The 15,494-nt window shown below is 46.3% G+C and overlaps 1 protein-coding gene across 1 annotated transcript in view; it reads right to left on the bottom strand.

Moving 5' to 3' along the window:
- The window catches only part of pola1 (polymerase (DNA directed), alpha 1), a 44,638-nt gene that overhangs the window by 20,714 nt on the left and 8,430 nt on the right, over nucleotides 1-15,494 (bottom strand). Inside the window, exons 27-34 of the mRNA XM_079292576.1 lie at nucleotides 6,593-6,625; nucleotides 6,090-6,182; nucleotides 5,785-5,990; nucleotides 5,561-5,693; nucleotides 5,153-5,284; nucleotides 4,766-4,940; nucleotides 3,897-4,078; nucleotides 966-1,097 (exon numbers count right to left, since the gene is read on the bottom strand). Of these exons, the coding sequence (XP_079148702.1) occupies nucleotides 966-1,097; nucleotides 3,897-4,078; nucleotides 4,766-4,940; nucleotides 5,153-5,284; nucleotides 5,561-5,693; nucleotides 5,785-5,990; nucleotides 6,090-6,182; nucleotides 6,593-6,625 (1,086 nt within the window). The remainder of the gene's footprint in view (nucleotides 1-965; nucleotides 1,098-3,896; nucleotides 4,079-4,765; nucleotides 4,941-5,152; nucleotides 5,285-5,560; nucleotides 5,694-5,784; nucleotides 5,991-6,089; nucleotides 6,183-6,592; nucleotides 6,626-15,494) is intronic.

The raw sequence follows: 15,494 nt of genomic DNA on the forward strand, positions 1-15,494 counted from the left end.
ATTAAAACAGATACCTAGCGGCAGCATTTAATCATTTTTAAGTGTGCAACTATATTCAGCATGTATTTGATCGTGTGGCCGTGCACATTTTGCACGTCTGAACTCGTCTCTGGCCTCGTGTTCTTCTATCTGGACGTCTGAACGGTGAAGTCAATGCACCGTATTTTCACACCTTGCCTGCTTTTGAGACGGCAAAATGTGCCAAACTGCAAAAATAATAATCTTTAAAGTCAAATACTTTGGAGATACAGCGAGAACTAAAAATACAACAAATCCAGTGATTCCGTTCCCCCAGATGTATCATTTAAATTCCACCCTATAACCTTAACAAAAAAACAGACAAAGAGTGCATGTTAAACTTGGTATTCAAAGTAAGAATGGCCATTTAAGTATTTTCACAGTTCACGCTTCTTCAAATCTTTTCATTTCACGAGCATAATGTGCTCTTTGGTGGAAAATGTCAGCGCGGTGCCCTGCTGAGGTTTCCATCATCTCTCTCTCTCTCCACATCTTTTTTATGGCTTCTCTTATCATTGCTGAATCAGCGGAATCCCACATTGTGTTAAATACAGTCCAACGCTTTCATAAACACTTCGTGAAAGGTCAATTTTCACCAGGCTTTTCTCCTCTTTGACCACTTGAGCTTGTTTTGCGTTCATTTAATTTCTTTATGTGAATGTGTTGATTGATATAGTGGCATGCAAACAACCACATTTACATTTAATGTCTACTTTTGATGTGTTTGTGAATTAACTGCAAGTTCATTCAGAGAACAAGCTTTAAAAAGAGAGCGAGAGACCAGCTGTGCTAGTCTAGTTGCAGCATTAAACACGGAGTAAAAAAGTCCATTTGTGGCCCTGCAGGTGGTGAAGTACATACATGAATGTTTGGTTGTGCTTGTTTTTTTGAGTGCGTGTAAAGCAGAGTTGTATTCCCGACTGGCACACAAACACACAAATACTCACAGAGTAGTATTTCTTGATGTGACGACGGATGTCATGTAGCAGTTTGTTGCCGATGTTGACGGCGCAGTCGACGGGTCGGCTCCCGCAGGGGACGTGACAGCATCGCAACAAGCCGGGCTCCAACGTCAGCCCCTGGGAAAGGAGAAAATGCGTCACGACAACAGATGGATTCATATATGCTCGACATCAGCTGCATACAATCCATTCTGATGGCTCACGCAAACACGGTGGATGGGTTCAACCGTCCGCTCTTAAACAACGTGCTGAATGATAGGAATGTCTGCACAACACTGCAGTCAGGTGCAGCTGAATAATTGGAAAATAAGAGAAATGACCAACAATGTAGTGCAAAGTGAGAAAGGAGCTACAGTTTGAACTTTTCTCCAAAGCTCTTCTCTTCTTCATTCTTGGGAAACGTACATCTGTGACTTTTACTGTGCACAAACGAGTGCCACACTAATAAAATGTATGCCATGCAAAACACCTCACGTAGAACTCAGCCCTTACTTTTGTGTTTTATGTCGTCTCTCACTGAAATGCATCTTGGGAGTTGTAGTTAAAGTCTCACATTTCGGGGTTTTTTTATCCACAGGTTGTACCTTTGAGTTTCAAAGAACCAGCTATTTCCTAACACACTTAACTTCTGCCAATCCTAGCTGTGATATTTAAAGTAAATCTAATTTGCATACATTAAAAGGCTTTCAGGTGACGGAGCGAAGCGTTTACTACACTCACTGCAATACCAACAATCTCACTCCCACCACAATTCATGAATGTAGCGTCCTGTGCGTAAATATATGTGTGTGTGTGTGTGTGTGTGTGTGTGTGCACAGGGATTCATCACAGCTAAGCAGTTATGTATCATAGCAACTTGGCCATTACCTGTAAACGTCTACAAAGAACATGTCAGAGGCATGGAGGGTGTAAGTAGAGTCCAGTAGATGTTAACATTATTGTAGCCAGAAGAAAACAGGTCAACGGGACCTCCACACCAATGAATCGTCCACTTCAGAGCAAGGCATACAGTTAATGCGATGGAAACAGCTTTAAACACTCGCTCCTTTAAACCTGAACTCCATTTAACTGGAGCTGCAAAAATAAAAGGTCAATGACACAAGTAAAAAAAAGCCACACACAGCGTTTTTGTTTGCCTACTTCTGCCAGTTCAAGTCATTTTACTCCCTTTAATATGCAGCTCCACACATTAACCCCCTCCATCTTGGTCTAGCCGCCTCTTCTTCATGTCTGCACTGGATGAAAGCAGCCTCCCTTCTTCTCCTCCCCTCAGACTCTCTTATCTCACTTGTTTCATTCCAAACTCGATAACAGGATTCTCCCTCCCAAACAAGTTGTATCTATAAAACACCCTTCGCTTGCCAGTTGACTTACGGCTGCGAAGTTAAATGAAAATATGACAAACACCCAAAGTATATCTTTGTGTTTGCGTGAGACTTCTGAGAGAAATATTGCAATCCAAGGATCGTATCTCTATTCACACACACACCACCTCTCAAAGTATTGTCTCCAAACCCAAACGAATGTCATCTTTAACACCGTATGCCTGCGCCATAAATAGCCCTCTACAAACCTGTATCATAATGTTATAAACATTTAAGCTCCCCTACTGTTTTCCTCCATGTCTTGGCCTATCTAAAGTCGGGGAAATCCCTGCAGCTCCATCCAGCTTTCTCTCCCTCAATACTTTATCCTTTCATCCCCCTCTCTACCCGCTCCCCTCATCAAACAACTTTCCTCCTCTGTCTGTCCTCCATCATCCATCACCGCCGCCTCCTACCATCTCTGGCTCTGTGTCAGTGGTGGAGTCAAGGCCCATCTGTCCTCCCCTCTCACTGAGCTGTTAGACCATGTTCACCACCCTAATTAACTTACTGTCTTATCGGTTTCTCTCTGTGCGTGCGTGTCTCTGACGCATGCTGGAAAATTAACCAGCAATCAGACGAATCCTGGTTAGTTTAGTCTGAAGGTGGGAATTATTCCGAACAACTTTTCCATGTTACCGTTAAATCCACAAAGCAGGAAGTTGTTGTTGTTGTTTTCCTTTTTCATCGACATAACCAGAATCTACCGCTTTTCTGGTATGTTTTATGTGCGAGTGTGTACGCCTCTCAGTAAAACATATCAGCGTGTCTGCTGAAGTGTGTAATTATATCCACTTTTATGGAGTGTGTGTGTGTGTATAACACTCCTTCTTTAAATTTAATGCAAGTCCTCTCTGCCAGCGGAGCACAGAGGGTTGTCAGTTTTATGAGTATCTTTCAGACGAGAAACGGCTGCGTGCCCTGCTCCTCATTAGAAGCTGATAACACACACACACACACACACACACACACACACACACACACACACGCACACGCACACACACACACACACACGACCTTGGACTGACAAATGGTAGGAGATCATTGTGTGTGTGTGTGTGTGTGTGTGTGTGTGTGTGTGTGTGTGTGTGTGTGTGTGTGTGTGTGTGTGCGCGTGTGTGTGCGTGTGTGTGCGTGTGTGCGTTCATGGAGCAGCAGGGGTTACAGAAAGGCTTTTCAAGTTGTGGAGTCCAAACTATGCCAATGAAAACAGAGTCTGTATTGGAGCCAGGCAGCTGTCTAAAAATACAGACAGAGACACAATATGGAGGATGACTGAAGCATGAATCCCTCACAGGAAGTTTGACAGAAATTCTTCTCCACCCTCAGCCTCTTAAAGGGCGTCTCTACTGATTAATCCATTACACCTGTGAAACACATTGTTAGTGACAGAATATGGTTAAACTACAAGTCTAAGTCGCTACACTGATGCAGGACGTATAGTTGTTGTACGTCTTGCTCCATGGCCGTAGAAAAACATGTAAAACCACAGCAGAAGACTCGTAAAGGAGGTTTGTGATGGCTGACACAGTGCACGGGGACTTCTACTCACAGCTCCTTCAAAGACGCCGTCGTACACGTTGTCGGTGTCGCATTGAGGGCAGGTGAAGGTGAACCTCTCGCAGTCTTTGTAGCGCTCTTCGTCGGTCAGCTGGACCGGAGCTCCCAGCGTGCCATCGGCCTCTTCCTCCCTCTGGTACTGCTGGTGAGCCCGGAAGTGACTCGGGTCCAGGCCTGGTATGGACAAAAGATAATTCTGCATGACACCACAGATTGTTTTTTTTATCCTGTCGCATTTTCGTGTACAAAACAGACGAAACATGCTGGAATTTTTCCATTCAAACCACTTCATTTTATGACGATTAGACAACAATGAAACATCTATTTTGTACTTTTATTAGGCTGTTGTGACATTAGGTGTGACAGCCTTTTCTATCTTTGGCTGCCTCAGCTGTCACCAGGCTATAAAACCGGAATCATTACTAATGCTAACACATACATAAAGAGATGAGTACTATCACTCAAAGTAAGCTGTGCCCCCGCAAATACCACACGCTCATTGTTTATTTATATCATCGCATGTCTGTGAACTGCAAATGGTAAATGGACTTGTACAGCACTTTTCTAGTATTCTGACCACTCAGCGGAGCCGGGGATCGAACCGCCGGCCCTCTGATTGAAGGAGGACCCTGCTCTGCCACTGAGCCACAGTGTAATTTAATCACCACAAGAAGCGTTATGCGTGTTGGTGTCAATCGCTAACTTTTAATTAAATACTTTCATCGAACATTTTTCTTTTATTAAATCGTGTAATTTGTCATATTTTGAAGGAAACCTGAAATTCCTCAAGTCATAATTTAACACCAGAGTGATGCGGGCCTAGCCGCTCTCAATAACACTGAAGGCTTCGGTCTGACATACCCAGCCACGTGGCGATGAGCACGCTGTCGATGCCCTCGATGGGGTCACAGATGCGGGACACCACAGGGTGGACCTGCTGGGCCAGGTAGTACTGAGTGTCCACACTGAGACCCTCCTGCTTCTGGAGCTGCTCTAGAGCATAGGCCCTCTGACTGGCCGCCAGCGTGGAGCCGTCCTAGGGGGACAAAGAAAAGACAGACAGCGGTGTGAGTGGTAGCTTGTACTTTATACTAGTGTACACCAGAAATCTATCTTTGGATATTCTTGATTTTAATGATTAGCTGTTGAAATGTAAAGTAGAAAACCGCTGGAATGACTCGTGGACCAGTGTGTCAGGAGCCTATATCTATGTTTCTCTCCTACACACACACACACACACACACACACCTTGCAGATGATGTACGACACCGTGTCTCCAGATTTGACCCGGCGACCGCCCTGGGAGTTGAACCATAGAGCCACGTGGACGTGAGGGAGGCTCTTCTTGTCTGGATAGTCCTGAGGATCTTTAGTCAGAGCCTGGAGGAGAGCGCACGACAGCAGCAATGAATACAAAGGTATGGCCTGGGGGGGGCGATTCGTCGAACATTCGTCAATGCGGAACGTGCGTCGGCGCGTCACAACGATGGCCGCAACCGTCATCCAACATTGTTATTCGGACAGGACAGTTGATCTGTGTTGCAGCAATTCTTTTGAATTTGAGGTCCAACCAACTTATTGTAAAAAGGTATTGCTACATGTTTGCATCACACTGTTCAGATGTGGAGCCGTTCATACATACAGCCATGCCCTCACCTTGTTTATCTCAAACTGGTTGAGTGGAATCGTTCCGGCCGCTACTTTTTCTCCCACCCCCACCAGGTGTTTCTGGATGTTCTCCACAATGACATCACGGCTCTGGTCCGACAAGATTTGACCGATGACATAGCTGCAGGAGCAGAGGAACACAACAATCTAAATGGATACCTTGCACGATGTGTGGCTTTCCGTGCCAGCTCGGTTCGGTTCATCTCACGTACTTGCCACACTCCTTGGCCAGGTCGCACCAATCTCTGCGGACGATGTCCAAGCCTTTGAGCTCCTGCTTGACGCTGTATCGTCCTTCGCCGAGGTTCTCCACCACCAAGGCGGCGTATTTCTTCTTCTTCAGCAGCAAAAGGGACTTAAACACACCGTCGATGTCGATCTCCAGCAGTTTGTAGAGCTTGTTTACTTCGGCCTTCACCTGGCAATAACAAACACACACATGCAATCAGTGAACATGTCAAATGATGGAAATGAAGAAAAGCGATGCAGAACGTCTCTAGCGCTGACACAAACGCACCTTATTGCCAAGTTTGTAGACTTCCTCCAGAGCCCTGCTGTTGGTGTTGATCATAATGGAGTCAGTATCTCCGTAGATGACTTCCAGATTCATCTGAGTCACATAAGTGGAAAAATGACATGGAAGAACGGTCTCATGAGGAAGACGGTATATTAGCTTCAAATTAGGGCCGGACAATAACTTCTTAAATCATCATAATTGGGATGTACATGTCAGGAGTGATCCAGCACGATAAAAAGGTTTCATGCACGGACATATTGAAAGAAATAGTTATCGTTACATTCACCATTACTGAGGCAAGTGATCATTTATCCTGATATAGATTTAAGGTAAAATCCTGCAAAGTTAACAGTTTCCTTTCTTCTTCTTCTTCTCATTTCACTGATGGTGATATGCCAGATTCCCATTTCTTCACACAGTCCTTTGCACAGTTATTGAACACTGCAAGGTCTTTTCAGTTTCCTTTACGAGATTAGTATTACGTTGGCTTGTTGATAACTCACCTTCTGAACCAGTTCTTTGGTGTGCATCAGAATCTAAAGGAGAACAGACACACCAGTATGAACGACAAAAAGCACTACTGCATATTACGCACTTCAGCACAGCAAACAAACAAATCACTGAGGAACAAACAATGATTAAATATTAAGTTTCCATGTTATTTATTCTGTGTGTGTGTGTGTGTGTGTGTGTGTGTGTGTGTGTGTGTGTGTGTGTGTGCAAGTCTTTGTGTGGACATTGCAGCAGAGCAGGTGACTTGCCTTTAAATGGGGGATAATTGGCTAAGAGGGCAATTATGAGAGCGTGCTGTGACAGGCGTCTATTCAGCCCACACGCATCCTAGCCGAGCAACACACACTCAAACACACACACACACACACACACACACCTTAATGACTCGTAATGGCCTTTATCACCCGCAGAGTGAGTGACGGACAAATAAGAGAAGTCTGTTAACGCAGGTTGTCCACTGTGTGTGTGTGTGTGTGTGTGTGTGTGTGTGTGTGTGTGTGTGTGTGTGTGGGAGAGATCTGAGCAGCGGAGGGATCCCAACAGGTGGGGGCCCAGAGGAGGGGAGGGCAGGGGGCTTCGGGTGGCTAATCTGGGGGGTCGGAGGGATGGAACGCAGTGTGACCTGTCACCAGCAATCTGCTCCTCAATCAACCACGGCTGCATATATACACAACCCCGACTCACACCGGGCTCCGTGTGGGGACAAGGACGTGGCTATTTCAGAGTGTGAGGAAGGGGCGGGGTCAGGCTGGGGCTGGAGGGGGGGGGGGGGGGGGGGGGTTCACTCCCTGAAACCAGAGTGGGACTTGTAGCATGCTTTACTGGCTGCTACATACCACTGTACACGGCTTGGGGGGGGGGGGGGTTTGAGTCATTCACAGAACAGCCTCCTACATTAGGGACCGCAGTCAAGGTCAAGGTCTCACCAAAAACACACACACACACACACACACAACAATCTTGGCCAAAGCACATACGCAGTAAATTGTGTTGCTAAGCTTTGGTGCAGACTAAATGACTCGCCCTCCTCCTGCTAGTTCAGGAGGGGAAGACAGGGAGGAGTTAGGAGACGATGAAATAACGGGCTCAGAGTACAGTTGGAGAAAACTTCGGAGCAGAAACTAACCACGATCTTTGACACAATGTCAATACATCTAACAAGCTCAACATTTTGCATATTTTTGAATATGAATGAAATATCTTTTGTTTTTTAAAATGTGACCGAGGCAAAACTAGATGTGATGTGCTTGCTCAGTCCCTTTGTGAGGTTCCACGTATTCATTTACATTTTTGACCATGAACTGGCCGGCTACTATCATGCTGGTGAAGGTTGGTACGGGGGAATATTTTTACTGCTTTATCTTGCTGTCTGACAGTGAAGCAGTTGTTGTTTTTATCTACGTTCATCATGTTAGATCAGATCGTCTCTCATTCATGAGAACGGGACCATTGCGTTGGCTGCCCTGAAGCGGTGCCATTGGAATAAATGAGAGCGAATGCAGCGACGTCCAGTGGAACAAAGTCAACTTTTGCCACGACACAACCTCATCCAGCAAGGTGCTGCAATATGGCAAAGCAATAAAACACAAGGGCACATTCACTGTTGACGATCATATTAACAAATAAAAACAAATTGACAGTATACATTGTAAAATCGCTGAAAGAGAGAGGGGGTGATCAGAGAATAGATGGAAGGAAAGGGCAGAGGAGTGATGAACACAGAGATGTGGGAAAGACGGAGACGTAGCGAGGTGAGAATGCGTTGATGTAATTGATGAGTGGACTCATTTAGACGGGTTTTCCATATGCCGTCAGTCCCCCGCAGGACACAGCGCTTTAAGGAATGAACCGGGTGAAAGACAAGTCGTTTGACCATGATGCAACTGTCTGTGGGTGAGCGCTCATCTTTAAGCACATGCCAACACACACATACTCTACGGTCCAATGCAAACACACAGCCCCAGGGGGTACAAAGAGTGTGTGTGTGTGTGTGTGTCAGCACCGTGCATGCCGCTCATACTGGGGCAGACAACTGAAAAAGCTTGACTCGTATTACTTCATGTTCTCCCAATGCCGTGTCCTTCAGTGAAACCAAGCTGTCTTTCAACATCAACCACATTAGAGATGTAATAATGAATCGGTATATTTGACAGAAGATCAATGTTAACGTTCTCCTACTCTTCTTTGGTTGTAAACTGAATGTCCTGAGAATAAGAGACGGTGGTCGGATGAAACTAGACATTTGAATAAGTCAACATGAGCTCTGGGAACTTCTCACCATTGGCTGGCATCTAGCGGTCCAAATGAATGATCTAAATACATCTTGAAGTTGTGAAGATTTGATATCTCTCCCGTCCCGAGAAGTATGGTTCGACAATGTGAAGTCCGAATTTAATGGTTTCGTACCCACGAGTCGAGGCGAATCTCCCCTTCTTTTTTGTGCCGCCGATACGATCTCTACGACTCCAAACAATCGGTTCAAATCCTCCAATTACTAAAGCTCCTCTTTGTGTCACATCGGCAAACATCCGTCAAGCGTCTTACGTTCCCGCCTCTCTCACCTGTCAGCCCCTCGGCGTTAATTAGTCTGGACAGTAATTGAGCAGTTCAGGTCCGGTTCATGTTCACACTGACTTTGTTTTTACAAATAGCAATAAGCATGAGGTCACAAGGTCTGACATCCTCCATCACGATCTTTCCGTGCCTCCTAACTTACATGAAAGTAATCCTCATATGAACAGCAGTCCCACTGAACTCAATAGACATTAAACCATATTTTAGATAAGCCTGCAACTTGCAGCAAATGGCAGCTTCAAGGTGCCGTCTGCTCGTCTGTCGCTATAATTTGGGAGCTGACAGTAGCACACGAGAGTTCAAGTGTTCCCACAGTATTTCAACACCGACTTTGCACAGCATACAGGTGACAGTTTCACTTTGTACTCCCCATTTCTAAAAACATAATGCACCCAACGATCTGCCTCGAGGACTTTGAGGACACAAGACGGCATCACGGCGTCTGACCCTGCCGACGTGGCTAAAAGATGGAGTCGGGCTAAGTGGTGCGGCTGTAGTCGGCAACACTCAAAGCTGCCAACGGAGGGAACGAGGGAGACAAGTGCGGGAGCACGGGTTCAAATGACAAATGGGGTCGACTAGTGCAGCCTGGGGGGGGGGCCTGAATCAAAGTTCTCTGAACAGTTATAAGTTGATTCTCAATATATAGTCCTAATATCTCACTGTATGCCCGTTATCGGACCTTTCCCAGCTCGTGGTCCCTTTTTAACAATGCCTCGTGTCTTTGCACCTGCTTGTCTGTACGGGTTGTAACGGGTTGTGCCCATTAGCGGTGCGATATTGCACCCTGTCACGCTAATTAATGAGCCTTGTTCAGCCTTGTTGCAATATCTGGCCTCCCCCCCACCCCCTAGCTGCTGCTGCTCAGCCATTTGCTGGCCTTATCAAGGAGGGATTTATGTGTCTTGTTGTGATGTCGCTCGCATGTATTTCATTACCACCCCCTCCCCCTTATCAAAATATCTTTTGTCAGACTGTCATTTTAAATAAGATGGTGGGTCTTAACTGATCTGCACTGGATGAGTGACAAATGGTTTACAGATTGAAGGGAGGCAATAAAGATAATACAGAGATGCACACACTCACAAACGCAATACCCCCCCCCCCCACACACACACACACACACACACATAATTCCCCCCCCACTGATCGGGAGATCAGAGGCAGCATGTTAAACCTCAGTGCGGCAGAGGACCCTTGTAAAAAGAGCCTGGGGGCACCAGTGACGATTGTTTTGAAAAGCACTCAGCTGAAAAGCATTTTGAGATGACAGTCGGCCGACTGAAATAGCACCTGTGGAGGAACACACCACTGTCAGAGCTGGGGGGGGGGGGGGGGGGGGGCATGAGTATGCATGCACAGACACACACCCCCTCTCTTTCACTAACACAATCTCTCACACACACACACACACAGATGCATAAAAGATTCGTAGTCTCTCTTCTGCTCATGTGAGCTCTCATGTGCACACACCTCCATACACAGCCAGGGAACGAAAACCCTTCTTTCACTGAAATGATTTTTACTTGAATGCATGAATGCAAAGACAAAAAGACGCACGCACACGCACACACACACACACACACACACACACCTGTCCTGGCAGATGCCATTGCTGTGTTCTCATGTCTGCTACTGGGAGGGTCAATCGGTTGTAAAGCGTCGTCTGCAGCCGTTGATCGAAAATAACTCGACAATGACAACAATCCTCCCGCTGTCTGCTCAGTTCAAAATGTGCTACCTCGATAGCTTAAAGAGGACACATCCCGATGAGTCACTTCGCCCGTGGCACAGGCACAGCAGTCACCAATGAGGTCGTAAAAATAAATAAATAAATGTTTGTGCAGGGAGTCGATGAGTGCATTCAAAATGTGATATTTCAGATAGCAGGCAATAAGTGGTTCAGGAAGATGACACGACTTTTGTCACTGCACAATTTAAAGTGTCTATTATTAATTGATAATTGGTTCAATAACACAAATGCAGTAAAGTAGATCAGAGGATCAAGTTCAGTACGTCATTAATCACAAAACGTTGAGGTTTTAATAGAAGTAGCAATAATTATCACCTCCTTGTCAAGTCAGCTAAAACCATGTACCAAACCACCGTCTCATTTACAGCTCTGTCAGTGGCCCCCGACAAAGACGCCACATGTCGGATCAATCCGTAATGAATTATAATCCCTGGCATTAGCCAGGTCTCCGATGGCCTCATTAGCAGGTGTTACCAACGTCCCAGTTCGGATTCCCAACCCTCGTCCTTTCCACTGTCGGCCCTCTCAGACGAGCTGATGGGAGCCAAAATAGCAGAGCTGCTTCCATGTGACTATTTGTTAAGTCCACTCCTATCAGGAGTAAAGCCAGCTCTACGGACTACGCGCCCACGGAAACATGCAGCCCTCATTTCCCCAGACATGAGCGCACACACACACACACACACACACACATCAGCGTACGCAGGCTTATGTATTCTTAAAGCTAATTCGGGGAAATGTAAAAATGACCCATGTGAATCTGAGACCGCAGAAGCGATTGAGACCCTGAATGAAAGAAATGGGGACAACAATATCTATTCAAACCCCATCAACTGACAGACACAGACAGACACACACAGAGACACACGATAGGGCGGTTTAGGTATTCCTGCGTCTAATTCGGGGAAATGATTGTGATTCCTGAGACAAGTGGAATGATACAGAACCTGAATGAGGGACACCAGAGGCAACAACATTTACTTAGACTTCATTACAAGCACACACACACACACACACACACACACACACACACACACACACACACACACACACACACACACACACACACACACACACACACACACACACACACACACACACACACACACACACACAGAGGTTTAACCTAAACCAAACTTTGACCTCTCCACACCATCGGCTCTGTTACTCAGGCCCGCTTCTAGCCCTCACTCTGCATGCCATCCAAAAATGTGAACTACGAGCTCCTGTCAGGCTGTTTTTAAACACAAGGACAGAGACTCAATTACAGCAGAACGGCTTTCAGGAGTCATCCTCCATCCTGAGACACAGACACACACCTGCTAATGGCTGTCAGATTTGCTGTCAAAAGGGTCAGATGTCAAACCAATCTGCGTTCCACCACAATCAACGGCTTCAATCGGCCTCTGTTAACATCACTCGATTAGGAGGACTTAACACACACTAACACATCGGAGTTTGTGTCCAGAGACAAGAGAAGGTTTACATGCCTTCTAAACAGAGCATGTCATAAAAGTGGCAAAGCAGCTTTTGCGGTGCCCCTTGACTGCTAACAGACACTTCATTTGCTGCGACTAGCAACATTAACTCAAGCGTCGGAAATTAACACCGACAGCCAGCCAAATGCCGCGGAGTGGTTTTTCCTGCAACTGACCTTTGATCTGTAAGAGCTCCTGTAGAAAACCCTCCATTGAATTCTCTCTATTTGTAAAGGAAAACCTGTCAGCTGAAGTCAGGGACAAACCAGCCAGCGGTCAGCAGACAATAAAAGTCTTCCTGCCATAACGAACGCATTTATCAGCCTATTATAACCACATGCGTGTGAGCTGTCAGTGTTTCATATATCGGGTTCTCTGCACCCAACTGTTCTCTGGCGAACATACAAAAGAACCAAAATAACACTGAGGGGTTGAGGGGGACATCAATCTGTGGCTGTGTAATCCTAAACCTTCACCTTCCTCTTAATACCCATCATCCCCACCCTTAATACCCGCACACATACCAGGACAGAGCAGGGCCACAACAAATGGTCCCCGCGACAAAGGGCAGAGTTCGACCAGTAGCACTTGTGCGCGCACACGCAATCGACACATGTACGTCAACACACACACACACACAGATACAAGACACACTGAAGATGTACACACACAAGAGTCGGGAGGGGAGATAAGTGGGGGGGGGGGGCTCTTAACTTGGCAAGTCTGATCAGAAAGAGCCACCGCCAAGGGTCCGTCCTCCCCCTCCGAGCCCCCATCGTCTGCACCCTCCCTGGGCTGAGAAACCGCTGTGGCCCCCCACCTGACCCATTCTGCCACAGGGGAAAGGGGGGGAATGGGGAGGGGGGGAGGGGGGGGGTTAGGCCTCAATATAAAACGAGAGTGAGAGAAAGATGAGAGCTAATCAATAAATGCGCACGACACGTGCACATTCAACCTGCACGCTGGTCCGGACAGATGAAGGGGAGGGTGGATTTACACTGCGGACAAAGCAGCGGTCCGTGGACGTGTTACAATTACAAAAATAAAAAGCCTCCTAAATCTTGATATGAAAGGAGTGCAAATGTGACGATAAAACGGGAGGGGGGTACAAACGGCAATCCCCACAAATACATTGGAAACTAAACGCCGGCCGGCCTTCCTGGCTCGCTGCAGTCGGAAACTACCAAGAACGACTTGGCTTACGGGTATCGGACCGAAGCCCTCGGCTTCTTTGCCCGAGTCTGACGGCTAACCAACTGTAGCATAGGCAATCCAGAAAACCAAATCATTAGCAGGGTTGGATAAACATCAGTGAGCAACAGAGTTAGTTACACCAACTGAATCAAATCAAGATATCAAAGACTTTGAACAGAACATACAACAAATAAATGTCCAAAGATAGATTCTGGAGAGCACTTAATCACCATAAGCATTATCGACAGCATCTCCTCTACAGCGGGGCACCGTGGTGGTAGATGTCGCACTCCGGCAGTATAAATAGATGCGCGTCTAGGATCACGGATACAAAGTAAACAAAACACTAAGATTGTGCAAAGTGGGATCTGCTGCTACCTCAGCGGGTTGAGGGCCGTGCCAGGAAATCAGAACACTGTGGGGGGGGGGGGGGGGTTCAGATCTGACTGGTGACCTTTTCACGCACGTCTCTCCGATCGGTCACGTCGCTCTCCACTGTATGCAGAGCACTAATAAAGAGAAAGACTAAAAATCGATTTTCACTTTAACACCTAACCACCAGCGCTTCCCCGGGCTCCCGTAGTTCACAGTGAACGGGGAGTTGAGTGCTCTTCAGCGTCTGACCTCCAGCCAAACGCAGTCCGCTGCAAAGTGTTTCTGAAGTCTGTGGAAACTAAAAGCAGCACCACGACAGAGCATCTCAAACTGAGTGGCACAAGATGGCAGCAGCCCTAAAACAGCTGATGAAGATCACGTAAGACCAACGGAATCATTTCATCCCGTATGATAATAAGGCCCGCACGGCAGGTCGGCAGTCAGCTACAACAGCAAGGAATGCAGAGTTGTGTATAAGACCACCATTGTCGGCTTGGGTGGGCGGGCGAGGGGGCAACATTCTTCTATCCCGATATAGATCATGTCATATCTTAACAACATAGATCATGACACAGAATTCAATAACTAAATAGTTTGTACGAAAGAACCAAATGGTTTTGTTTACTCCCGTGTGAATTAAAAACTCACTTAATGAAGAACTTTCGGAGGAGATTGAGTCAGTGTGTGCTTGTTATTATCAATTGAGACTACATAATTGTATATCATGATATCTCGATATGATTTCATCATGATGTGATTCCAATTATCACCCAGCCCTAATTGTAGGGTCTGTGAATGGAAACACATTACACGTTTATTTATTTTTAACCGAACTGCCACCACTTTGCGACAAAACACTTAAATAATGCAACAAGAGCCTTTGTTTACAGTTTGTTTACATTTTCATGTTTATCTGAAGGCTCTTTAACTATTAGGAGTGCAGACTTGAATCATCAGATATTTAATAAGCCTGCATGCAACTTGCAAAAACGCAGCACTGTCACCATTTCAGACGTGTATACAGCTGACTGTGTGGTGCCAGGTCCTGGATAAAATAAAGCCAGAAGGAGGTCAAATGTAATTGCCCCATCCGCCTCCTGCTGCTAACAAAGACACACGCAGTACAGTCTGCAGGGAGAGAAACTCCCACCTGTACCACAGAACAGAATGTGCACCTTTTACAAAGTAGCTCCGTCAGCCCAACGACGAGCGTCACTGGAGGCACAAACGGACTGACAAAATAACACACACACACACACACACACACACACACACACACACACACACACACACACACACACACACACACACACACACACACACACACACACACACACACACACACACACACACACACACACACACACACTCTATTAGAGCACACAATGAGTGTGTAAGGGGATCTTAATGAAGGACTCCCCTGAGGCAAAGCTTGACGCCTCTGCTGAGGATGTGTACTGTTCGAGCTCATTAAATGAACATGAGTATTATGACAGACGTGTGTGTGTGTGGTGTTCA

Source organism: Melanostigma gelatinosum (genome assembly GCF_949748355.1).
Source record: "Melanostigma gelatinosum genome assembly, chromosome: 20".
Classification (NCBI taxonomy): Eukaryota; Metazoa; Chordata; class Actinopteri; order Perciformes; family Zoarcidae; genus Melanostigma; species Melanostigma gelatinosum.